This window comes from Carica papaya, chromosome 5 (genome assembly GCF_054855325.1).
Source record: "Carica papaya isolate Zhongbai chromosome 5, ASM5485532v1, whole genome shotgun sequence".
NCBI classification, from domain to species: domain Eukaryota; kingdom Viridiplantae; phylum Streptophyta; class Magnoliopsida; order Brassicales; family Caricaceae; genus Carica; species Carica papaya.
This window is the reverse complement of record NC_142313.1, coordinates 42,911,978-42,937,740: the sequence shown is the minus strand read 5'-3', so window position 1 is coordinate 42,937,740 and position 25,763 is coordinate 42,911,978. Positions and strand designations below refer to the sequence as shown.

General features: G+C 35.5%; 2 protein-coding genes across 4 annotated transcripts in view; both read left to right on the top strand.

Moving 5' to 3' along the window:
- LOC110817003 (uncharacterized) overlaps positions 1 to 19,736 on the top strand; it is a 38,398-nt gene extending 18,662 nt beyond the window's left edge. For all 3 annotated transcript variants that reach the window (XM_088221171.1, XM_088221170.1, XM_088221172.1), the window contains 13 exons: positions 210 to 419; positions 1,227 to 1,814; positions 1,919 to 2,653; positions 3,381 to 3,662; positions 3,872 to 4,027; positions 7,118 to 7,527; positions 7,950 to 8,430; positions 8,701 to 9,018; positions 9,363 to 10,137; positions 10,246 to 10,304; positions 17,447 to 17,920; positions 18,470 to 18,508; positions 19,439 to 19,736. In XM_088221171.1, coding sequence (XP_088077297.1) covers positions 210 to 419; positions 1,227 to 1,814; positions 1,919 to 2,653; positions 3,381 to 3,662; positions 3,872 to 4,027; positions 7,118 to 7,527; positions 7,950 to 8,430; positions 8,701 to 9,018; positions 9,363 to 10,137; positions 10,246 to 10,304; positions 17,447 to 17,920; positions 18,470 to 18,508; positions 19,439 to 19,624 — 4,713 coding nt within the window. In that variant the 3' untranslated portion in view covers positions 19,625 to 19,736. The remainder of the gene's footprint in view (positions 1 to 209; positions 420 to 1,226; positions 1,815 to 1,918; positions 2,654 to 3,380; positions 3,663 to 3,871; positions 4,028 to 7,117; positions 7,528 to 7,949; positions 8,431 to 8,700; positions 9,019 to 9,362; positions 10,138 to 10,245; positions 10,305 to 17,446; positions 17,921 to 18,469; positions 18,509 to 19,438) is intronic.
- Positions 19,737 to 23,672: 3,936 nt separating this feature from the next.
- On the top strand, positions 23,673 to 25,345 carry LOC110816969 (transcription factor MYB41). Its single transcript, XM_022045356.2, has 3 exons — positions 23,673 to 23,937; positions 24,178 to 24,307; positions 24,449 to 25,345. Exons 1-3 carry the CDS (start codon positions 23,805 to 23,807, stop codon positions 25,212 to 25,214), a joined length of 1,029 nt encoding a protein of 342 aa, XP_021901048.2. The 5' UTR covers positions 23,673 to 23,804; the 3' UTR covers positions 25,215 to 25,345.
- The last annotated feature ends 418 nt before the right edge of the window (positions 25,346 to 25,763 follow it).

The window sequence follows — 25,763 nt, the reverse complement described above, 5'->3', positions numbered from 1 at the left end:
GTCTTCCTGGTGATGAAGCTTATGCACTATATCATAGTTACTTTGCTTTCTTTGGTGAGAGCATTTAATATCTTGTGGCAACTTAGTAACTGGGTATTTTTTTAATTCGATTTATATTCTCATCAGTATACCTGTTTTGTCGAATTCTGTTTGTTTGGTACTGAGAGTTTTATGTTGTCATGGCTTGATACATTTCTATCTTTCTGCAGGTTGAGCGTTGCCTCCGTTTGTTGAAGAAGTTTTCTCCAAAGGATTTTGAGCTTACTGCCATTGGATCTGGGGATAATCTGGATACAGAAAAACAATTGAAATTCGGAAGGACATTTAGAAGAACTGAGCAGCTGGTAGAGCTTCCAATAGAGCACCAGATTCATGATATGGTTGATGCTGAAGGATCTGAGGGATTGGCTGTCATGGAGGTACAAACATTTCTTCTGTTGATATGTTTCTAAGAGCCGCAAACCTAGTTCTTCACATCATCCCGTTTCCAGATCTGAATTCCAGGACCATAACAATAATGGATCAAAAATTGTGGTTTTATTTGTTAAAGAGTGTTATGACCCTTTGGTAAAAACATGAGCTGTGTTTTAAGTCCAGATCTTTTTTCTGGGTGTCCTTTTTTTATGACTAGCTCCTATGTATATACTTAATTTTTGTTCAACCTTAAGTTTATGACTCAGAATTACTGAAGTTCAAATGTGCCATGAGATATGCCTGGTGGTAATTCTGATGATTACTGTTAGACAACGAAACTGAAAGACTGGGAAGGAAAAACTGAATGTTTGGTGTTTACTAGGAGGTTCCCAATAAGTATGTAAATATTTGAAGTTTTGAAAACTGTGTAGCAGATGGAAAGAGAAAACTTTCATGGTGTAGTCTTAGCTTTCTCTATTTCAAAAGTAGTCTTAGCTTTCTCAGGTTGGGACACTGGATGCGTCCAACACAAACATGCATGCGCAATGGTGTATAGGCATATTTCTGTAACTCATTTTTGCATGAATTATTGAGAGTGCATGACTGGGGTATTTTTGGCTATATGTTCAGATTTTACTATAAGTGAAAATCTGCAATTGGACCCTCTTTAATCCTGCTCAAGCCGGGTTATGTGAAATAGATAACACTAGCATGATCCTGTTGGGCTTTGTTGTTGAGTGTTCATCTATAAGACTGGCTTTGCTGTACTCCCAACTATTTATACTGTCATCACTTGCATTTGCTTTGAGCAGGTTTGTGAGAGGCTTGGAATTGATAAGAAAAGGAACTATTCTCGGCTTTGCAGCATGTTCTCTAGATTTGGGATGCATCTACAGGCAGAAAGCCACAGAAAGACCACTGCATTTCGAGTTTGGACGTCTGGGAACTCTAATCCTGAACTGTCTAATGCTTTTCATAATAAATCACAAGATGTCAATGTTGAGAATAATAGTCCTAATATTGATATGGACTACCTAGATGTTGTGGAGGGACCGACTTCAGTCTTTGTCAACCATGATTATTCAACTTCAGGGTGTCATTTATCTGCACCTGGAAAAGTGAATGATGGGGAATTAGATGTTGAAAATTCTCATAGTTCCAACCAAGATGGTAAAACGGAATGTTTGCCTTCTCAAAACCTGCAAGAATCACTGCATGAAGCAAATGAGACAGATCCCGATGCAGATCTTGATGTAATGAAGTCAGTGATGGAAAATGTCGCTCCAACAGAAACCAAGTCTCCTGCTATATTGAAGCCACCTAATTCCAGAGCACATCACCCTTATCTGTTGACTGCTGATAATGCTCGGAGGGAGCAGAGAATTCTTCAATGGTTACAGGTATTTGAGCTAATCCACATCTTTGAAGGCTTCTAATCTGGTGCATTGTCATTGAACTGTCTTCTCAATACTTAAAAAATGACGGTTTCAAATTTCTTGTGCAGGATGAGAAGTTCATTTTGAGAATTGAGCTATATCGACGGCTTTTAAGTCTTGAAAAGGATAAGAGCACAAAAATGGATAGGAAGACCATTGACCGGATACTAAGCAAGCTTCAGGAGCAAGGACTCTGCAGACGCATGGTCATCAATGTCCCAGTTGTAACAAATTGTGGTCGTAACCGTGGCACTTTGGTGGTCCTGCACCCCTCTGTTCAAAGCTTGACTCCAGAAATACTTGGTGAAATTCATGATAGACTGAGGTCTGTTGAAATCCAAAGTCATGGCCAGGCTTCTACTAGATGGAAGAATAATGAATCGGTTCCTGTATTGAATGATGTGCAGAGAACTCAGAATCATGTTGGTTCAGATTTCAGGGCTACTAGATCAGAAGCCATGCGCGCCAATGGATTTGTGCTGGCAAAAATGGTTAGAGCAAAATTACTGCATGGTTTTCTCTGGGATTACTTGAGTGCCACACCTGGTTGGGATAATGCTTTATCATCTAGGAATCATCACAGAAGTTACCAATTGTTTTCTCTAGAAGCTGCTGTCAAAGCAATTCCACTTGAACTGTTCTTGCAAGTTGCAGGTTCTACTCAGACATTTGATGATATGATTGAGAAATGTAAGAAGGGTTTGCGTCTTTCTGATCTTCCTGCTGAAGAGTACAAACTTCTTATGGATACTCTGGCAACTGGCAGATTATCACTGGTAATTGACATGTTACGGCGATTGAAGGTAAGTTAACTTTATTTTATTTGAATAACTTGAGTTTTATAGGTGTGATTTGTGATTCCAATGTGACGGCCACTGTGTCTGTTTGAACTTGGTGGCCACTGCCATTTTTTCTTAAAGACCATGCAGGTTTATTGTGCGGAGATCGAACAGCTAGATTGGATCATTGCAAATTGTAGGGTCAAATGAAGTGACATTTTCTAATGGAATGCAAGCTCCACTTGACTCCATATTTACTACTAAAAGTTTCAGATGTGAATTAACCATTTGCATATTGATGACTTTTATGTCAAACATAATTTAACTAATCTGGTTCTATTTGAATTATTTATGCTGAAGAGTGTAACCTGTTTATTTTGTCTATAAACACAGGTTATTAACATGCGTAGTTTATAAAAGTTAACAGCAAGACAACTTGAAAAAGTATAGATGGGAATGATATTGGATTTTTACGAGTTACACTTATTTGACATTTAGTTGCATTTTCAACTTTGGATTTGAAATTTTAATTATGTCAAGCTCATGTGAATTGTGAAGTGCTTTTTTCAAAAAGTTCAACTCAAGTTGTATTATGATTGGATATATTGACTGCTTGAGTTATTTGAGTTGACCTATCATGCTTGAGGATTAGTTTTTCTTCGTATAGGCTGTGATTACTACTAATGCACTTTAGAACTCTATTTTGTTACACATTGATATTATCTGTGTAATGGTCAGTTATATAATGTAGTTGATTCGGCTAGTAAGTGATGGACATGTTGATGAGGGAGATGAGGGCCAACAGACCAATTTGACTCATGCTTTGGAGCTTATGCCTTACATAGAAGAACCACTTTCGATAGTTGTAACATCCAATATGATATCTCTTGATCTTCGTCCACGGATCAGGCACGATTTTATCTTGTCTAATAAAGAAGCTGTTGATGAATATTGGCAAACTTTAGAGTACTGTTATGCTGCTACTGATCCTAGGGCTGCAATACAAGCATTCCCTGGATCTGCTGTTCATGAGGTATGTCCATGATGATTTATTTTCTCGGTCAAACTTAATATACATGATGTCATTTACAAGAAGAGACCTTGATAGTTGCGTGGTGTAATTCAATATTTATGTGGCATCAGGTCCTTTGCTATGTAAATTGTGCCTTATCTTTATTTGGATAAATATTACCTGTTTTATCAAGTACAAGGGACCATCTGCCTCAAAGTTAGTTCTTACAGGTTTTTCTTTATCGGTCATGGGCCTCAGTTCGAGTAATGACAGCTGATCAGCGTGCTGAGCTCTTAAAGCGTATATTTAATGACAATAAAAATCAGAAGCTTCCATTTAGAGAGTGTGAGAAGATTGCAAAAGATCTTAATCTGACCTTAGAGCAGGTACAATTATGTTATGGTATGCATAAAATTATTCATTTTCCATATGGCAGAAACAGCTCGTACTGCAATCAGTTTCATGCTGCAGTATATAAACTTATTTTGACTGTATTACAGGCTTGATTTCAATATTGATCACTTTACTGTAAAAAGAATTTCAGGTTCTTTATCCTACTTTGGAGCACCGAATCGTAGAGAGGAAATCTTCTCTAAACTTAATGGAGTTTGTTATTTTGCTTTACTGAATTAATCGAACAGAACCCTTCAGATTTGAGATTTTAGTTACATACTTGTCCGTTTTGGTTTCATTTAGCACTTATTGAAAAATCAAGTATTGGTTTTGGCTACCGGTTAGTAAATTTGAAAATCAGTTAACCAAAATAATTGATAGTTAGTATTTTCAAATTTCCATCATATTTTAGCTCATTGTATTTTACGTAATAGAAATTATAGGTGAAGAACTTATAATACTATATTCAAATTAATATACTACATGTATATGTATTTAATGTTATTCCACAATGTAGTGAGGTTGTGTGATAGTTATATGCTGAAGTAGAATATTTGAAATGAATTAATGTCTGTTTGAATATTATTTTGTTTGTCACTTATAATTGTAATTGTCGTTTAACATTTTATGAATGACTTAAAATTGAAATATATATTAAAGTATCATTCTAAAGCTCAAAATAAACTGTGAACAACTAAAATTCAAATTTAAATTGACAAAAGAACTCATGAAAAATTGGTTGATAAAAATATAGGTGTTATAAATTGGTTCAGTTTTTGATCATCTTAAATGGGTAACTGAAAATTCCAGTTCAGTTTTCAGTTATCTTAAATGGGTTATTCCAAGTCCAAGTCCAATTTCAGTTTTTAGTTATTTAAAATGTTATGAAATTACTGGTTCATCGTCAAGACTGAACTTTAGTCTGGTTAACTGACTGGGTTGTTGCGTTATCTATAGCCAACTTCATTTTTTTTAAAACCTGTGATCACTTTTGCTGCTTCCTTTGGACATGGTGCTTTTCTTTTTCAAGAAATTCTTGATGATAGAAAAAAAAATTTTTGATGTGGTATCGGGGGACGTGGGGAGGTGAAACATGCGATATACTCCATCTCAGTGAGAATAGAGTCAAAAAATAGATTATGTTTTTATCTTTTTGGATTGTTTCAGCAACACCAGTATTGGTGGTTTCGGGTTAAGGTAAAGGTCAGACCACTGTGGCAGAGAGCTCCGTTTGCTAGTCTCTGAACTATCTGGATAGAAAGGAATTGGCTAGTTTTTTACTACAGATCTTTGCAGGAAAATTTTATTTTGAAGAAGATAACCTTCTTGGCTTCTCTTTGGGCCAAGGCTCATAAGCAATGTTCTGACATTGCCTCACTGTCCTTTATAGGAACTGGGATGCTATAGTTACGTGATTTGCTAGCTCTTCGATGCTTTCTTTCTCTTTTTCTTTTGTTATTCTTGTATTAGTTTCTATCTGCGGATTCTTTCTGTAATGCTTTTTCTCCCTATATTAATTTTATTTCTTTTTCTATCAAAAGAAAATATTTTTATCTTTTTAGTTTGGAGATTAGGTTGTTCTTAAGATGTCATTGTGAAGCCTTTAGGTTATAGAGGTCATCTTATGGATGATAGTTCATTTAGGGAGAGGATTAGATCTTGTCTCCCAGGCTGGACAGGATGTATAAAGTTTATCCTAGAATTGGAGGAGAAGAACGAAGGTTAGACTAGGAGTTAGTGTTTCCTGAAAGCTCTGAGGCTTATGGCTGGTGATAGGAAAAACCAGAGAAAATTTGGTCTTCTTTGTCTGATTTCATTGTACAAGAACCTCTCGGTAGATCCATGTCTTTGGAATGCCACTATTGATATCAGAGCCATCTTTTATGGGTGAGTCACGTTCTTCTCTACAATTTGAGTCTTTCCTTGAGTGCTATCATGAGGACAATGCACAAGACCATAGGGAGAGGGTGCAATTCACCAAACAAGAAGTTCTTGCCAACCACATTGAGGAGTTGTATAGGGAACTATCTATTGCTGAACCAGTAGAGCATGCAGAGGGAGAGCAAAGGCAATGTTGGCAAGGGGAAACACGACCGAAGAGAACGGGGGATAGTGACTGAGAATAAGTGGCTGTCTTTTTTCAAAATATTCTAAATTGAACTTCTCTCATTATGGCGGATGGAATGCCTTTGGATTGGCCGAATCAATCTGATTATGTTTTTAAGCACTAGTGATCAGCCAAATACACTCTGAAGAAAGATCAAGCCTGGTATCCTCTAACTATGGAAGCAAAGTTCAAAAATGCGGATCAAACGTTGGTTTAGCATTATCTTATCAGTATTGTTTAACATCAAGGGGGAAAGGTTGTTGTTGGTTCAGACATTTGTATAGGCCAATTAGACCTCGATTTAGATCTTTCCTTTGTGTAGAATTATGATATCTCTCTGGGTTGTATAACCCATGTTGGTACATAGGGAGAGATGACATATTTAGTTATCCATAGAAGAAGTGGGGAGGGATCAGGTCACGACATCGATTAGGAATTTCAATGACTTCAGTTAGGACTATGAGTTCAGAATTTTGTCCCTCACAAAAGCACAATATACATTGTCCATGGATAGGAGAGAAACATCTTCATCACATTTTGACTGATTCTCGATCTTTATGTGCTTGGGGAATACTTTTCAAAGTTTGTTGCAGGAGGTTCTTCCATATCTAGTAGCGAATTGTTTTCCCTTCTTGAATCCAGGATGTCAGTTTGTTGCAGGAGGTTCTCATCACTCTAACACGATTTTTCTATGCATAGTGAGGGAGTGGTGGCAGGTAGGAGAGGGGAGGGATGGAAAGACTATACATTTATGAAAAAAACTATAAAAGATGAGGGAGAACTGAAAATATGGAACAAAGAGTTACCTCCGAACTTAGGTTTTCTTTTCTGGTCTTTGTCTGTCACAAGTCTGTTTGCGTGTTATCATCCAAAAATTGTAATTAAAAATGTACTTAAGCATGACTTGGTAATTCTTTCCTGTTTTCCTTCTCCTTCTTAGCCCTTTTAAGTGAAACTCTTTTGGTGCTTCTTCCAGGTGCTCCGGGTGTATTATGATAAGCAACAAAAACGTCTTAAACGACTTCAGGGTGTTCAAAAAGCCACAAAAGAGTATAAAATGGTTGGAGATAATGATTCTTCGCCTTCGCCTGTTCAGAAAAGAAAGAGATCCAGAAAAGCTAAATCGGTAAAATCTTCAGGAGTTGATACTGAATCTAGGCAGTTGAGCAAGCAGAAAGTTGATACCACTGTGGAAGAAATCAGGGGAGAACAGATGCACAACTCAGCTTCTTCAAAAGAGCATGATCAAACAAATGACCATCAAGAAACTGTGCAAGAACCAAATGGAGAGGAAGGTGGCTGTTATTCTTTAATTAATCAGTCTGCCTTCCCAAAGATGAACCCAACACGTCAGAGAAGGTTTTCTTGGACAGATGAAGCAGATAGGTAAAGTATCTATCTCTAGACATATGGACAATCTATTGAAAACATACATGTCTAGTGCAGGTAAGAATAAAGTGAAAAGGGGATTGTGACTTTGTCAATGTTTATGTGATATGTTCATTCATAGATGTTGGCTAGAGTGATGAGAGTATTATGATCCCCATGCCATTTAGATAAAAGGTGAATATGTCATGATGATATAAAATAATTCCTGAAAGATAAAGTTACCTGACCAGAGATTTCATTTAAGGACAACTTCGTATCATTGTCTAGAACATTTACATTATGCTGTTTGTGGATTACCTATCTGGTTTTAGTGGGGATGTATATATTCTTTAAAGAAGAGAAACTAGTAGTTTATCTTTGGTTCAGTTATGAGTTTATTTTTTATTTTCTGTATTTTAACACAGACATCTCCCTTTCAGGCAATTGGTGATACAATACGTGAGACACCGTGTGGCTCTTGGGGCAAAGTTCCAGCGTGTAGATTGGGCTTCACTTTCTGAGCTTCCAGCATCTCCTAATGTTTGTAGGCGTAGGATGTCATCCTTAAAGAGAAATATTAGATTTCGCAAAGCTGTCATGAGTCTTTGCAATATGCTTAGCTGGAGATATGCAAGGCACCTTGAGAAAAACCAGAAAAGGTTGTTAAATAATGATGATTGCACAATGCTTATTCGACCTTCACACATGGATCCTTCCAGCATGAATATATCCAAAGATGTTGGACTTGCTGAAAGCAGTGGTCTTCAGGAAGAGCAATGGGATGATTTGGATGACAAAGATATAAAGAGAGCCTTGGAGGATATTCTTCAGCTCAAGCGGATGACTAAATTGGAGGCCTCCAAGAGGGTTGGACTCAACTCGGAGGAGTGGTCAAATATAAACGTGAATGCTGATGAATATGTACCATCCTGATCTGCTTTAGTTTTCTCTATTGTTTACTTTTTCACCCGCACATGCACACACATGTTTTTTTACTGAATACTTGGATTTTCTAGAGCCTTCTCTGCTTCCTGCCTCTGAATTTCAATCATCTGCATATATAACAATGTGTCTGCATGCACACGTAAGCATGGTACTGCCAACAATTGTAGATAATTATCACATTGTTTAGTGCTTAGGATGCTGCGTGGCTGAGATATTTCCTATTTCTTTACATTGTGGAATCTCCAGGAACCTGAAATGGTTTCACCAACTACTAGTGAGGATAAACAGAACCTGTCCGAGCAAGAACAGAAAGATTCTGCTCCCAGATCAAGATGTCACCGTCTTCGACAAAGGTTTATTAAACTTTTGAGTGAGGAAATTAGCATTAATAGAAGAGTCCATGAATCTTTGGCTATTTCCAATGCCGTAGAATTATTGAAGCTTGTATTCTTGAGCACCTCTACAGCACAACATGTTCCAAATCTGCTCGCAGAAACTTTACGACGGTATTCGGAACGTGATCTTTTTGCAGCCTATAGCTACCTCAGGGAGAAAAAAATTATGGTAACCTACTTTTTCTTATCTTTTTCTTCTTTTCAGTTTAATGTCAATTGGATGTGTAGCATGCTACTTGTTCAAGGCAGTCTTCTGGTATAGGGGGAATAAGGATGCTACCAACATCGTCACTATCTGACTATATGAAGCAAACTTTTGAAGTTCTGGGTTGTTCGTGTTGTCTGTACATGGTTCTTTTTCTCATTGAGGTCCATGTAGGCAACAAACAGTTAATTGTGGTTGCTTGAAGATAATGCTTTAAATAGCATCCTTTTGTTTATATAACTTTTGTCCGGTATATCTTTTATATGTTTGAAAATTTCAAATTCTGAACATTCTGCACCATTTGGCAGATTGGTGGAACTGGTGGCCAGCCTTTTGTACTTTCTCAACAGTTCTTGCATAATGTTTCTAAGTCTCCTTTTCCGGTTAATGCTGGAAAGAGAGCTTCCAAATTTTCCAGTTGGCTACATGAAAGAGAACAAGAGATGATGGCAGTGGGGATCAATCTTCATGCAGACTTGCAATGTGGAGACATTTTGAGTTTGTTTTCTTTGGTTTCTGCTGGTGAACTGTCAGTTTCTCCATCCTTGCCAGAGGAAGGCATTGGAGAGGCTGAAGACATGAGAAGTCTGAAGCGCAGAAATGAGGACACTGAATGTAATGCTGATAAGGCTAAGAAATTGAAGTTTAAAACAGATAGTGAACTTCTTTCTCGCAGGGGAAAAGGTTTTCCTGGTATAGTGGTATCTATTCATCGAGTTAATCTTGCAACAACTAAGGCTTTGGAGTTGTTCAAGGATGATGAGGCTTATACTGGTGAACTTCATTGGAGTGATGGATTGAACAGTACTCTAGGTCAGGAACTTAGTAGCAGTTCCCCTCAGTCTGACTATATGAAGCAAATCCTTGATGGAGGCAGCATTTTCTCCAAATCAGAAATCTCAGGTGAGTCAACTTGGGATGCCATGGCAACATATGCCGAAAAGTTAATATCTAAACCTTCTGATGAAGTATGGACGAGCTGTATCAGACCAGAGGTCTTTAAGACTATTTTTGTTGCCATTCAGAAGGCTGGTGACCAAGGTCTGAGCATGGATGAAGTTTCTCATGCTGCCTGTCTGCATGGTATAAATGTCTTCTTTTTTCCATTTAAATTTTTAATCAATGTGACATTTTCAAAATTTATGGAGAGAATGGTAACTATTTACAATTGTAATATATTTGTTCTTACAGGGAAAATGGCACTTGAACGTATAATTGATGTGCTTCAAGCATTTGGACGAGTTCTAAAGGTTGGTTTTTGTGGAATTTAGAGAGAAACCAAATTTCTTGTATATTGAGGAAGAATATATACATGGATATGCATAGCTATTAGAATATATATATATATATATATATATAGCAAATCAAATTTCCATGTCAATGGGATTCCTTGACAAGTACCCCTTATTTTTAGGAAGATTAATGTCTTAATATTGAGCTAGAAGATTTAGAGATTTTCTAACACTCCCTCTCAACCTAGTGAATGTGCATTTTTAATTCCCAACTTGGTGAGTAGTCCTTAGAGCAACTTAGTCCTTTAGTCCTTTTGTCAGCACATTTGCAAGTTGACTATTAATTGAGACGTACAGAGTACAGATCAATTTGCTGTCCAACTTTTCCTTTATGAAAATGTCTATCTATTTTAGTGTGTCGCGTTATGTCATAGTGCACATGATTGTAAGCAATGTTAATGGCAGATTGTCGCAAAATAATTTCATTGACTCTTTCATTTGATTCTTAAATCTTCCAAAATTATCTTGAGCAATAATAATTCACACACTCCCTATGCTGTTGCCCTGGATTCTGCCTATATACTAGCAATCACATTCTGCTTCTTACTCACTCTAGGTTACAAGATTTCTCCTAAGAAAACTAGAACAGCTCGAAGTAGACCACCTTATCAATTGGGAAGCCTGGACAATCTGCATTGATGAATGCCTTAAGGACTAATCAGTGTTCCTTTTGTATAGCATTACTTTGCCCGTATTTTTTTTTTTTTAAAGTAAAAAGTGTAATGTATGTATTGCTTATGAAGACCAAGGGGGTTGCAAAACCCATTTATAAAAAGAATTTACAATTTTTGCATATTAATTCCATCACCGAAATTCTCAATGGAATACAAATGTTGTTTCATTATCAACACGCCAAAGTATTGGAACCGTCTCTCTCTAATTCTATCAATACCCTCTTTCATTCCCTCAAAAATCTTTCTATTCCTCTCATTCCACACAACCCAAAGAATAGCATAAGAATGAGGCCCAAAAAGTTCTTCTGACCCACAATACCCTTCCATACCCAAATTTCATTCTCAACCATGTCCGCCGACGCTTAGTTGTACTCTAAGATCCCAAAAGCCATAGACCATAAGCTGTATGCAATAGGACACTGAAGAAGAATATGATCATAGGTCTTTGCCGCATTCTTGCATAGACAGTACCAGTTCACCATAGTCTTCCCACATCTCATAAGTTTGTCTATGGTCAGATGCTTCCACGAGCTGCTTCCCAAGCGAAAAAAACAACTTTTTGCGATGCATTTAGTCTCCATATCTGTCTAAATGGAACATTTTCTTCATTATCCTCTCTCTTGGTTAAATGTTTGTAGAACGATCCCACAGTGAAATGTCCTGTACGACCTAGAGTCCATAAAGGTTCATCTTGATCCTCATTGAGTGAAATTGAAGATAAAACGTTTTGTAATTATTCATATTCTTCAATCTCCCGATCATTGAGATTACGGATCACATGCACACGTCATTCCCTCCTATCCTCTCCCTTATTGCACACCTCCCTAATGGATTTGTCTTTGTCACGTGCTATAGCGAAAATCTGTGGGAATTTCACTCTCAAAGATTCATCATCAATCCAAATGTTGGCCCAGAAGCACACTCTCTCTCCATCACCCATTCTGCATTTAAGGCACTCCTGAAAATTCCTTTGCCAGTATTGGATTTCAAGTAATGTAGTATCTTGTATACTGCGTGAAGGCTCAGGCCATGTATGAATCGGCTAGCCTGGTATATCCTGTTTACAGCTAGATCTTCATTTGTCTCTTAAAGCTTTTTATTTTTCTCAATTTTGGAGAAAATTTTACGCTGGTTTTTATAAAATAAAGACTCCTTTCTTCGAATAAGTTACTTCAATTCCTAGAAAGTACTTCAATCTTTCAGGTTCTTTTATATTGAATTCTCTGAATGGGCATCTTCTTATTGACTTTTTTTTTCTATTTCTCATCACTTTTTGTCATAATTATTTCATCTACATATGCTAAGAGAGTTCGTGACTCTCCTTTATTTTAGTGTTTTGTAAAGAAAGTATGATCTCTCTGGCTTTGTCTCTACCCAGTAACAAGCATTAATTTGGCAAATCTTCCAAACCAAGCCTTTAGTGATTGCTTTGGACCATATAATATAGATTTTTTTAAACTTGCTCACTATATTATTTTTAATTTTGTTTGAACCCAGAGGGGTATCTGTGCATATCTCTTCCTCCAAATTGCCCAAGACAAAAGTATTCTTTTACTTCGAACTGCTACACCCAATCAAAGTTAGCTGCATAGGAATAAAACTCTTACCATGTTTCTTCTATGGAGGAAATATGTTTTGACAGTCCATAATAGGTTAGCGTACATTCGTTCATCATAAATCTGGTTTTGTATCTTTCTAAGGGGCCATTTGACCAGTACTTCACTGTAAACACCCACTTGTGTGCTAGAGGCTTCCTTTCACTTGCTAAGTCAATTTTATGTTCTTTTCTAGTGCATACATCTCATTTCTCGTAGTGTTTTTATTTCTCATCAAATAATGCTTCATATAAAGTATTAGGAATTTGAATGATGTTTAGACTTAGTAGAAAGCTTCTATGTGAATGTAAGAATTTTTCAAATGACATAAACTTCAGTAGTGGATATAATGAATGTTTAGTGCATTCTCTTATATCTTTCCTAGTGACAATAGGAAGACTATGACCATATGCTAATTGCAGACGAAGTTCTAGAATTGCATTTACTTTATTCACAAGATTGGATGGAGTCTTGAACTTGCGCAGGATCAGGATCCAAGTCTCTTTGTTCTGAATATACTTCCACAATTCTCGTTGCTGTCACGAAGTTCATTATTCTCTATCCTGGGTCTGGTGTGCATCATGAAGAGGGAAAAAAAAAATGAAGGGAAAATAAGATTTTTTTTTTTCTCACAAAAACTGACATCAATAGAGAATTTCTTTTTGGTAGGTAGATAATAGGCAGTTGATTATGCAAGTTGTTGTAACAACAGCTCCCCTCTGATAGGTTTTGGAAATATTTTGGTGAAAAAGAAAGACTCTAGTAGCGTTTAGCAAAGGGCCATTCTTCATCTCTACTCTTCCATTTTGTTGTGAAATATTTGGCATGAGGATTCATGGATAATTCGTTCCATTTGCAAGAAAGAAAGTGTGATAGAGTTGGTTAAAATGATATCCTACTTATCTAAAATCTTTTGATTTTAGCACCAACCTGGTTTTGCATCACGACATAAAAATGGAAGCGAATTGCTTAAATATGATTTGGTTTTAGGAAGGAAGATCCAAGAGACACTAGTGCAATATCAATAAAGGAGATAAACCATCATGACCTAGATACATTTGGAACTGTAGAGGGTCTCAGATATCAGTATGGATCAAGTAAAATGGGGTAGAACTTCTCTAATTACTGAGTTAAAAAGGACATACTTGTGTTTTGCAAATTGAGAGAAATCACAATAAAAATGGTTTAACATTTACTTCTTTTAACAAAGAGATAAACATGGTTTTTAAACTTCCAAAAGATGGGTCGTAGAGTCTAAAATGATGATGCTAAATGGTATCTTTATAGGATGATGAAAAATTCTGAATTTCCTGGTTCTTCAGGATATTAGAGCCCATTGTGTCCGCCAACAAGTTCAATTATTTTTTCCTGTATCGTGTACTGAAATATACAGTAAGAAGGATAGAAAAATCATTACAGTTCCTTTAATAATTTTTTTATGGACACGAGATATGTGGATAATTTTGTAACATGGAGAACTTTTTCTAATATAAGGGATAGACTGATATGAATATCTCGAATATTAACCAAGGTAATGAGAGAACCATCTGACAACAATTATCTTTCGATTATTTGGGCAATGGATATAAGTACTAAAATGTAGTGAAGAATGAGTCATATGATTTGTGGCTCCTGAGTCAATAATTCATCAGTTCCTAATAAGTTCATTTGAGACAATTAATCCTTGAGAAATGGAAAACTTACTTGAGAGTGCAGCAGAGCATGCACCACTAGACTTCAATAATTCTAGAAGCCCCATTATTTTCTTAATTTGTTTCTTACTGAACTCGGTCTGGTCTTATGACTTCTTAATTTGATTGATTCATGATGTTGTTGGTTTGTCCTTGATTTTTCTACTGTCCTACCAAGTGGCCCCACACTTTGCCATGACTTGGTTTCTTGCAATGAGTGCACCAAAGAGAATTCTTGTTGTCCTTTTCTGAGCATCTTGACAAATCTGTCCTCACATCTTCTTGTTAGCTAGCAGTTTTGCTATTTTTGTCATCATCTCTAAACTTTTTAGCACTTGGAGTTCAAGCATAACACTTTTGAGACTCTCCTTGGTTCAAATCAAAGAAATAGTTTCATTTAGAGATGATACCTCTTTCTTGCAAGAATTTGGACCCTAACATTATCAATTTGATTATTGAGCCTGTAACAAAATTGTAAACGTAATGTTTTTAAATAAAATTCTTCAAAGTTGGAGCAATCTTCTGTGCTCTTAGTTTCAAGGCACTGGCAATGTTAAAATTATTGCCACAAGCTTTACAATATATTTGCATTCTAGATGATAGTTTAATCTCGTGCACTTGTGCTTCATCACAAGGTTTCAAGTGCGTTTGTCGAATAACATCCTAAATCTCTTTAGCGGTGGATAGAATATGTAAATTCACTATTATATCTGTTGAGTTCCATAACCATGATATGAAATTAAATTTGCTTCATCCCACACATCAAATCTTGGATCTCCTTCCTTCAGTTTTATCCATAGGTTCAAATGAATTGGAACCATTTAGCGTAATTCTTCACATTCAGTTTGTATGTTGTTTGAATACTTTGGAGCTCACCTACCAGTTGGTTTATGAGAACTTTGCCAATATGGAAAGTGGTGTTAAAAGATGATCTCATCTTTATCATTTCAAACATCTTCTCTAGAATGGCGTGTCAGGTCTCCTACAAGTATCTGATAAAAGAGACCTCTAGAAAGAGTAAAGTTTGAAGTAATATTCGAATTATCAACTTCTGCTACAGTGGTTAAAGAATCATCTTTAGCAGCTATTTTTCTGCTACTGGGACATGGGACGTATTAGAATAGTGAGAAGAATTTGTTATATCATTCATGGCTCCTGAGTCTATAATCTATGAATGCACACTAAGTCTATCTGAGGCATTTAAACCATGTGAAATAGGAATTTTATCTAAATATGATAGTAGACCAGCACTTGTGGGATAGAGATTCGAGATTCGCAACCTTTCAATTTCCTTTTTTAAACTCTTTGTACTTTGCAGTCTTTTTCTTCCACTTGTTGATTGTTCAAGTGGGCTTGTTCCTGGTTTTATATGGGACACTTTTGTATCTGTGTTGATGTGAGTTTACCCCTTGAAAATTGGCACGGTGATGAGGAGGCAAACAAACTCTGGAAAAATTAGTGACAGGGAGCTGGACTGTACGGCTGTGTACTGGTGGCAATGAAGGCTGACTATTCAGTGGAGTGGTCGGCGACGAAGGCTGGCTGGGTCTGGCAGGTTTTGGTTGAAGCTGGTTTGGGCAGGACCCATGGCAAAGGCAGAGTGGTGTGTGACTGGATGTGGGGCAGAACACAACAGAAGCAGGGCTGTGCATGGCTGAGGCAGGTGCATCCAGAGGCTGTATGACTAGGCAGCAGCTGTGGGTTGGCTGCTGTTGCATGTTAGTGGGCTGTGCTGGCATGCAGGTACTGTGCATGGCTGCAGCAGGGTCACAGGAGCTGCTGGTTCACGAGGCAGGAGGAGCTGGAGAGGCTGGCAGCACACCTGCTTCTTGCAGGGGCCTGGAGGCACGTCTGGGCAACTAAGAATGTGTGGTGTGCAGAACGGAGCAGCTGGTGCTGGAAACTGAGCAGGAAAGGGCAGTTTGTGTTGAAAACGGAGCACACAAAACAGGGCACCTCAAAAACAGAGGCAGAAACAGAATGCACAGCTGCTGTGGCTGTTTGAGTGGAGAAACAGAAGCAGCTGAATCGGGCAGTTCCGTCAATTAAGGCTGGTTTTAGGTTTAGGGTTTGTCTTGCAATTAAGGTTGGTTTAGGTTTTGAAAGCTAAATAGGTTAATTTTTTTTGTTTCCCTATAACTCAAATACCATATGGGAGAAAAGAATTTTATATTTATTATTGAACAAAAGGGTCCTATATATACACACCTGTTAATATAGAAAATAAAATCCTAAAATTAATTACATATGAGTATTTTACTCTTATAAACTTACATATTAAATTGCATAAATATATATATGCACTTTTCAACAAGAAGATTGGTGAGGTTGCCTACAGGGTAACTCTGCCTCCAGACTCTAGATTTTATCCAGTATTTTATGTTGCTATGCTAAAGAAATGTGGAGGAGTTTCCACTGCCGTCCACAGCATGTTGCATATCACTGGTCTTCAGAATCAGATTCTTGGTGGAGCCTGAGTATACAAAGCAGAAGAGAACTATTAATTGTCCAGGCAAGGCGGTAGAGCAGGTTTTGGTGAAATAGCTTAATATGAGACCTGAGTTAATTCCCTGGGAAGACTGATTGTTTCCGAAAAGCCAGTCCTTGTGCTCAAACACTGAGGACAAGGTTGCCGTGGGAGGGGAGAGATGTCCAGAATTAACATCTAACAGAATAGGAAGGCTCTGTTAGTTAAGTTAGTTAAATGTCTTTTTTCCCTTTCATTGTCCTTACTCAGCATAATAGTAGCTGTTACCACAATATAGCTGGCTGTACGTCAGAATTAGTTATGGTACTGTTCCAACTACGGCTCCAATACAAATATTGTACCACAACTTTGGAATAAATCAATCAAGGGAAATCTAAGAATTTTTCTATTCTGCTTCCTCTCTACGATCTTGCCTTTTTCTCGTATGATTCTCTCCTACTTTCTTCTCCTTCTTCATTCTCTCTTCTGCACTGCTCTGCACCTCAGCACCTCTTAAATACTAAATGAGCACCTAGGCCAGCTAAAAATTCCCTCCTATTTATAGCTATCTGTTGTTTTGAATCAATATATTCATTCCTAAAAGAAGTTAAAAGTAAGTTTGACCTTTTTATTATTGAACAGTTATTTTAACACAGTTTTGCTTTATATACAGGTAAACTGTTATGATTCTTTTCGTGTTGTTGATGCCTTATATCGCTCCAAGTATTTTTTGAGTTCAATGGCCAGCTTCAACCAAAATCCTTTACGGTCTTCCTCAACAAAGTCCCCAGAAAGAAGGGATAGTGAACTTACATTCCAAAATAATGATACTAGCAATGTTATGTCACTGAAGAATATTGGAACTAATGTTAATCTTCATAGAGTTACGATTCTTAACCGTCCTGAAGAGGTTTTTTTGCCTTCAAATGAAATTCAAACTAGCAAGAAGCAAGAAGGCTCTGTGAATACTGAAGTTGTTTCAGCCAGAAGGAGCAATGAGGGTGAAACATATAATTCCTGTTCTGAAGAATTATGTATGCCTATACTGCCTTGGATAAATGGAGATGGAACCATCAATGGGATAATCTATGATGGGCTTAGGCGACGTGTTCTTGGCACTGTAATGCAGAATCCTGGCATATTAGAGGTACATGTTTTTTCAATTGATTTATTTAAAAAAAAATGTTTTTTCAATTGATACTGGTGTTACACAAGTCCAATTTAACCGTTTGTATAAGCTTGCTTTTACAAATTATAACCTCTTTTAAGAAATGCACTCTTTTCTCATTTCTTTTTATCAGGTTTTCAAACAACTTCTAAAAGGTTCCAGTAAATTTGCTTTCTTCTGCAAACTGCTACAAGTTGTGATAGACTTGTCAATTTGTACGAAAGTATAGTCTCAAAACTTTCATATTTTTTTAACCCAAAAGTTGAAATCACTAATTCTTGTTGAAGTATATCATCTGATTTCACCATTTGTTAGAACAGAAAGCAAATGATTGTTGGCTATTGTTTTTTAAAAAAAAAATTAAAATGCTTCCTCTTTGTTGACTTTTGCTCTGCGAGGTTTTAAATAGTTCCTAGTTCATTCTTGTCAAGCTTGGGCAGAGAAAGGTGTTTGGTAGGGTTAGAAAACTGCAATTTTCTTATATGAACCTCTCACTTATTTCTCTTCCTCTTCGATATATTATTCCAGGATGAGCTAGTACGCCGAATGGATGTGTTGAATCCCCAGGTATTCTCTTCCCATGTATTAATGTCTGCATACATCAGTCCTGTAGAATATATAACATTCAATTTTTGAATGAGAACGGATCTAATAAATGCTAACAACATAAGAGCTTTATTTTCCTGTAGGAGCATTGACCTATTCAGAAAGTAGTTATCAATTAGCTTGTTTAGCTTTCCTGTGCCCGGCATGACTCTTCCATGCCTGCCCAAACCCAACACCTCCATCCCCCACCCCAGCCCCCAGAAGTAAAAACCTCTACAACCACCTAAAATTACATATTATTTCATTAGTGTTTACTTTCTGTTAGTCTGTTGATGGAAAGAACAGTGGGGCTCTATGATAATGTTACTAAAGCGAAAGAAAAAAAACATTGGTGATTCTAACTAATTACTTTGACCAAATTAAGCAGAATTGTGATGTAAGGTACTGTTATCGCAACAAACCAAGTCTGTGGGAAGCAAGGTACCTCTAAAAGGCAATAGTAAACACTTACTGTTCTGCTTTTCTTTTTCTGAATGAATTTTATTCAAGGTAAGGTATAAATCCCTGGAAGGCTCACCCCACGAGACTCTTCTCATAAGAACTCAGAACAAAACCTTGAAAACTATTAGGTATCAGGTAAAAAGTGGCAGCCATCTTGCTAAACACCCAATATTGGTTTTTGGTACTTTAGAAGAAAAAGAAATTCCTTGGTTATGGGAAGGGGTTGAATGCTAGAAAGAGAGAATCAGGTTTGAATGGTGAAGCAAAAGAAATCTTGACAGCTTTAGTAGGCAGCTGCTTTATTTACTTAAATGTTTAAGGTGACGCCATGGCACCTACTTGAAATCTCAGCAATCAGTAGTTCAATTCTGCCACTCGTCTCTCATAAATATGTGTATTCATGGTTACTTTGATTATCTCCTGAATGCATGTTTCTTATATTTCAATTAGAGCTGTAAGCAGTTACTTGAGTTGATGATACTGGATGGGCACCTCAAAGTGAGGGAGATGCTTCAAAGTACAAAAGTCGGACCTCCTGCTCTTCTCGGGACAATTCTTGGCAGCCGCTTTAGCAAATCTAAATTGGAATGCCGGAAGCATTTCTTTGCCAATCTCATGAGCACATCATTGTTGTAAGATAAACTTTGTTTATACTACTGCATGTATAAGACAGTATCAATTTCCCAATACGGGTTTACAATCAATTACGTGTATATATTGGAGGCAAAGATGTACCGTTTATATACAACTTTCTGCTTCGCATTTTAGAACTTGTCGCAGGCATAAAAATAAAAACGCAAGGAAAGAAAACAAGTATTATCTCGAGCTAAATAAGTTCAATCGCTGAGGTCTAAATTTTGGGGATTTTTCTTGGATGGTCACAGACTTCTGCAAGAATTTCTGATATGCATCACTATTTCATTGTCCACCACCTTTGATCCAGGTTCGACTTTATGGTAGTTGCACTTATCTCATCAAATATTTGTTTACTCAACAGGTTAGCATGCAAAGCTCTTCAATAAAAAATAGGGCTAGATGTGTCTACATATATACATATATATTATAAGTGTGTACCTTTTCTTTTTCTTTAATATCAATAAATTACGTATGAATCAACAAATACATACACACATAATTTATCATTTATACTAGGGTTGATCACCAAGGTTGCTTAACAACATGCCTTGCGTGGAATATGATCAAAATGCCATGCACCCTTCTTACACCACGTGCCATACCGATCAGTTTGTGCTTAATATACGTATATATTTCATTACACGTGTCTCGGTTAAACTTATTATAATAAGTATGCTACAGGAATTTCTATAAATGATTTCTTTCTCAACAGTTTGTTCCAAATTTATACATACAAGGATTTCTGAACTGTTTCTTTCTTAAGGAGTTACATGCAGATCTTTCCATCTTCATCCCCCATGAATAGGCAGTAGAGTCGATGAACCTATCTTCATCCATCCCATTTCAACATCCCCCACATAAATCCAATAATGTGAAAGATACAAACCCTAAAATACAAACCCATTACTATTTGAATTAATATATATATATATATATATATATTTATATTCAAAGTTTGTTGAATGTTTTGTGTACCTTCCAACTAGAACTTAACAATATTTGTACATAAACCACCGTATCCCAACTTTTATAATATATTGGAAGTCAACCCTAAACATGTAGACTATCGAGATATATATATATATATAAATATATATAGAGAGAGAGAGAGAGAGAGAGAGAGAGAGAGAGAGTTTGTACTTAATCACACTTAGCAAACTAGCAAATAAGTTAATGTTTTAGGGTAAACACATATAAACAACATATTATATTATCAACTAAAAATTTTGAGAAACTTAACCCAATATATTATTTCATAGATATGACGTATTTACCTAAAGAAGTCAAACTCATTTTTTTATACGCCATGCATAATCGAATATAGGTACATTTCTTCTTACTCGTTTTTGAATCTTTATACGTAGGAGCTTCTTCTAATTTAATTAATAAATGGATTACAAAATGAAAAGTTATACATATATTTTCTAACATTACAAACATTTTTGTAGCCACCTTCGTTTATGAAGACAAAATTATTCATGGGTATTGGGAATATTTAAAATTTTATTTTCAAAATACCATTAACAAGAATCAACCAAACACCTTCTTGTATGGTCATCTTAGGACATGGGTATGAGCTAAATTTGGTAAATTTCTTGGCCGTATAAATTATTTCACGAGGTAAGTTGTATATATTCACCTTGGTTAAACGATGAAATTAACTGATGTATACCATGGATCATTCATCTTGGGATCATTTAACTTGAATTAAATTAGTTTTTGAAGTCACCTTTTCTTGGTTGTCTTTTGCTGAACTTCCATCGTTGGGTATGCTTTCATGGTGTAGGGAGTTCATGGTAGGGTTCATGTTTTGAAGGTCAGCGTGTGGGACTCCTAACCCTAATTTGCTTGCTTGGGATACTCGGTAATCTTAGGCTAATGACTCACCTCTCTTTAAGAAAATGGCCGGTTGCTCTTTTCCGCTGCATTTCAACTTTGGACTTTTCTTATTCATACAATTCTTTAATGGTAAAAAACTGTGTTACTCGGAGTTTGACTTTTTTAGGTAAATACATATTATCTATGAAATAATATATTGGGTTAAGTTTCTCTAAATTTTTAGTTGATAATATAATATGTTGTTTATATATGTTTACCCTAAAACATTAACTTATTTGTCAGTTTGCTAAGCGTGATTAAGTACAAACTCTCTCTCTCTCTCTCTCTCTCTCTCTCTCTCTATATATATATATATATATATATATATATAGATATGATAATGGCCATGTAAGTGTTCTTCTAGAGGGTTTTTCTTTCGTAAGGAGGTCAAGAAGAGAAAGAAATGTGAATCAAAGTTTGTGGCTAGGAAGCAAGTGCAAGCTATATAGATAGAATATTGACCTTATATATATATATATATATATGCATAATTAAAAATGAATAAGTAATTAAAAGGCAAAATCTTATTACAAAAGCATCTGACCAAAAGCAATATGATGTGTATAATTAGATAGAGGTGGATGAAATTTAACACCTGATTTTCAATGGGTTTGAATTTCGAGTTTCCGGCACACAAAAAAAAAATATTATTATTAATTAATTAATTTATAATTTTATGGAATTTTATTGTAAATATTTGCATATTAATTAAGTTTAAGAAAAGAAAAATAAAATAAAAAAAAGAAACACTTTTTTATTAGAGCAGTCAGCAGTGTAGTCAAAAGTGCATGGACACCTGGCACTGTATGCTACGTGTTCTAATTCCTGCGGTTTAAGTACTTTGAAATCTCTAGAATATATATATATATATATATATATCTGTATCATACCATCCATATACATACATATAATATATATATGTCATGTGCTAATTTTGAAACATGGTCTCGAGAAAATATATGAATCATACCTCTCATTATTTATTATATTTTTTTTATGACAAAAAATTAAAAAAAAATTAAATTAAATATTATAAATTAATTACTGTTATTTTATAATATATTTATAAAATAATAAATTTTATCTTTAAACTCACAACATTCAATTTTAATTATTATATTATTATATGTTGTTAATAAACATAATTCTTGATTGGTTTATTCTTGGTCTTTTTTATGGATAATTATTAGGATATTCATTCTTATTTATGTATATTAATTATATATATATATATATATATATATACATACATGCCATGTAGAAATTGCACTTCACAAATAGAGGCTATACCCATCCACGTTCTTACACATGTAAAGGCACATCATATATATATATATATATATTATATAAAGGTATCAAATATTTAGAAAAGGATGGAAATGATTATATGCTACGAGGGTATGATTAATTATTTTAAAATTTTAAATTTATAAGAGAATAAACGAAAGTCATTAATTAATTAGTGTTTAAATATAAATACGTGTATATATATATATATATATATATATATATTTAAAGGAGAAAAGTGAAGAAAGCAAGGCAAGAAGATGGAAAGATTTTCTACCAGTTGACAAATACGATCTATCTACCTTACCGCCCAATCATCCACCTTAATTATATATTTGTAGTAACATAAAGGATAAGGTCAACCTTTTCTTTTTCTTTTTTCCGATTTACAACTCTCGGTTGTATACATATACATACATACATACATATATATATATATATATAGATATATAAATATCACCCAATATAATTACTTGGGGGGAGGATTTAATAAATGATACTTAGTATTAATGATAGTACATTTCATGTACCAACCAATAAACTTCTCATTAATTACCAAGAAATATATAACATGCTTCCCCACGTTGTAAGGCATAAATGTATGATTAATAGTCATTTTAATGACTTCATTTGCTTATTTACCATGCGTGTTTATGAACAAACACAGACATGTATACACACATATATAATGCATACACACACTGTTACAAGTAAACATTAAGTGGTAAGAAGACACATGTCATGAGGGCGGCGCCAAATTGTATTGACTTGACATCCATCATACTTAACCATGACACCTTTACAAACACACAACATACACACACACAAATATATATATATGTGTGTGTGTGTGTGTATATATATCCAGTCAATTTGCCTTGCATTAAATCCATAGAAGCACTTTTTTCATTTCAAAAGTAGCTTCAATTTCTCATCAACTTTTGATCAGTTCCCAGCCACGTAAATACATTAGTTAGCACGCAATTTCCTTCTTCTATCAAAAAGCTTTATATCAATGGGAAGATCACCTTGCTGTGATAAAAATGGACTGAAGAAAGGTCCCTGGACGCCTGAAGAAGATCTCAAGCTCATCAATTATATTCAGCTTCATGGCCCTGGCCACTGGCGCACCCTCCCCAGAAACGCCGGTATAGATATACATTTTCCTTTGCATCACTTCACTTATACATATGCCTGTATATCACACTGAAAAACTTATTTTCTCTCTTGCCCATACATAGATATATAGGCATCTCCACCGAATCATTTAAATCTTGTGTTTTCTTTTTTTTTTTTTTTGTTTGCTGCTCTTTACTCTGTATGATAATTTACGTGTTTAACATTCATTTTTACGAAATATTACTTGATTAATTAAAATGTTAAAATAGGGCTTCAAAGATGTGGAAAGAGTTGTCGTCTTCGATGGACTAATTACTTGAGACCTGATATTAAGAGAGGAAGATTCTCATTTGAAGAAGAAGAGACCATAATCCAGTTGCATAGTGTTTTAGGCAACAAGTAAGATTCTTTAACTCTCTCTCTCTCTCTCTCTCTATATATATATATATACATATATAAATATCCTTGTGTATATATACGTATAGTTCATCATGAATTTAAAGCTTATACCATTACTAATTCATATAGTTTGTTAATTAGGTGGTCAGCAATAGCTGCTCGGTTGCCAGGAAGAACAGACAACGAAATCAAGAACTATTGGAACACCCATATAAGAAAAAGGCTACTCAGAAATGGGATTGATCCAATTACTCATGAGCCACGTCTTGATCTTCTCAACCTCTCCACCATTCTCAGATCAACTCTCTCTAACCCTAATTCTCAGCTTCTCACTCTCTCCAACTTGTTAAGAACACAGGTTCTCTTCAACCCAGAACTTCTAAATATAGCCTCGACCCTCCTGTCACTCAAGCAAGAAAATCCTGAAACGCTACTCCAATTCCTGCAACAAAACCAGTTGCTTTCCGATTCTCAAATCCAAAACGAAGCGCAGATGTTGCAGCAAAACCAGTTCCAAAGTACTCCATTCGCTCAAGATGTTTATAATCAACCTGACAAAGTTGATAATAATGGATTGTCTGGTTTCCAACATTTGCCGCAAGAAAATAAACAAATGGCTTCTTGGGAGTTTGTATCGCAGCCAAACTATTCCCCATGCACGTCAAACTCGAACCCAAGATCGGTTCCTGCAGGTTTATCAGAAAACTCGAGTTTTGAATCATTAAATCTTATTGATGAGAAGTTAACGAGCTTTGATGGTTTAATGATGTCGTCGAGTCCAACTCCGTTGAACTCGTCATCGACATTCATCAACAGTAGCAGCATTGAAGACGAGAGAGAAAGCCATTGCAGTGGCTTGTTGAATTTTGAAATTCCAGACACTTTAGACATTAATGATTTTCTGTAAATATTTCCATATATAAGCATACAGATAGCTTGATATTTGTAAGCAAAGTAGTGTGTTTGTGATCTGGGTGTTTTTGATGTCTGGTTTTTTGTTAATTTTTTTTGGGTATGTTGGTGGATATAGATATAGATATACATGTAGTAATTCTTATGAAATTTATTTTTCAAATAAATTTTTTTGTTGTTAATTTAATTTTATTATAATCGTCTAAAAAATAAATTTATAAATTAAAAAATACTCAATACTTTTTTGATAGAATGAACATAAATTTTACAACATTCAGAAGGTAAAATTTCACACCTTAAACCCGTTATGCATTAACTTGTCAAAGCTAATAATTCTCTCTTTTTTTTCATCTCACGTCCCAAATATTTTTCTTTTCTACACACTTATCTATTTTCTTTTGGCTAAACCTATTTATATAAGTAGAAAGATTACTATTTTATCTTCGACTTCTTTATTATTGTCGTTCATTTTTTTTCTTTATCGTTGTTGTTTCGCCTTTGCCTCTCTTTATTATTGTCGCATCACCTTCGACTCTATATTATA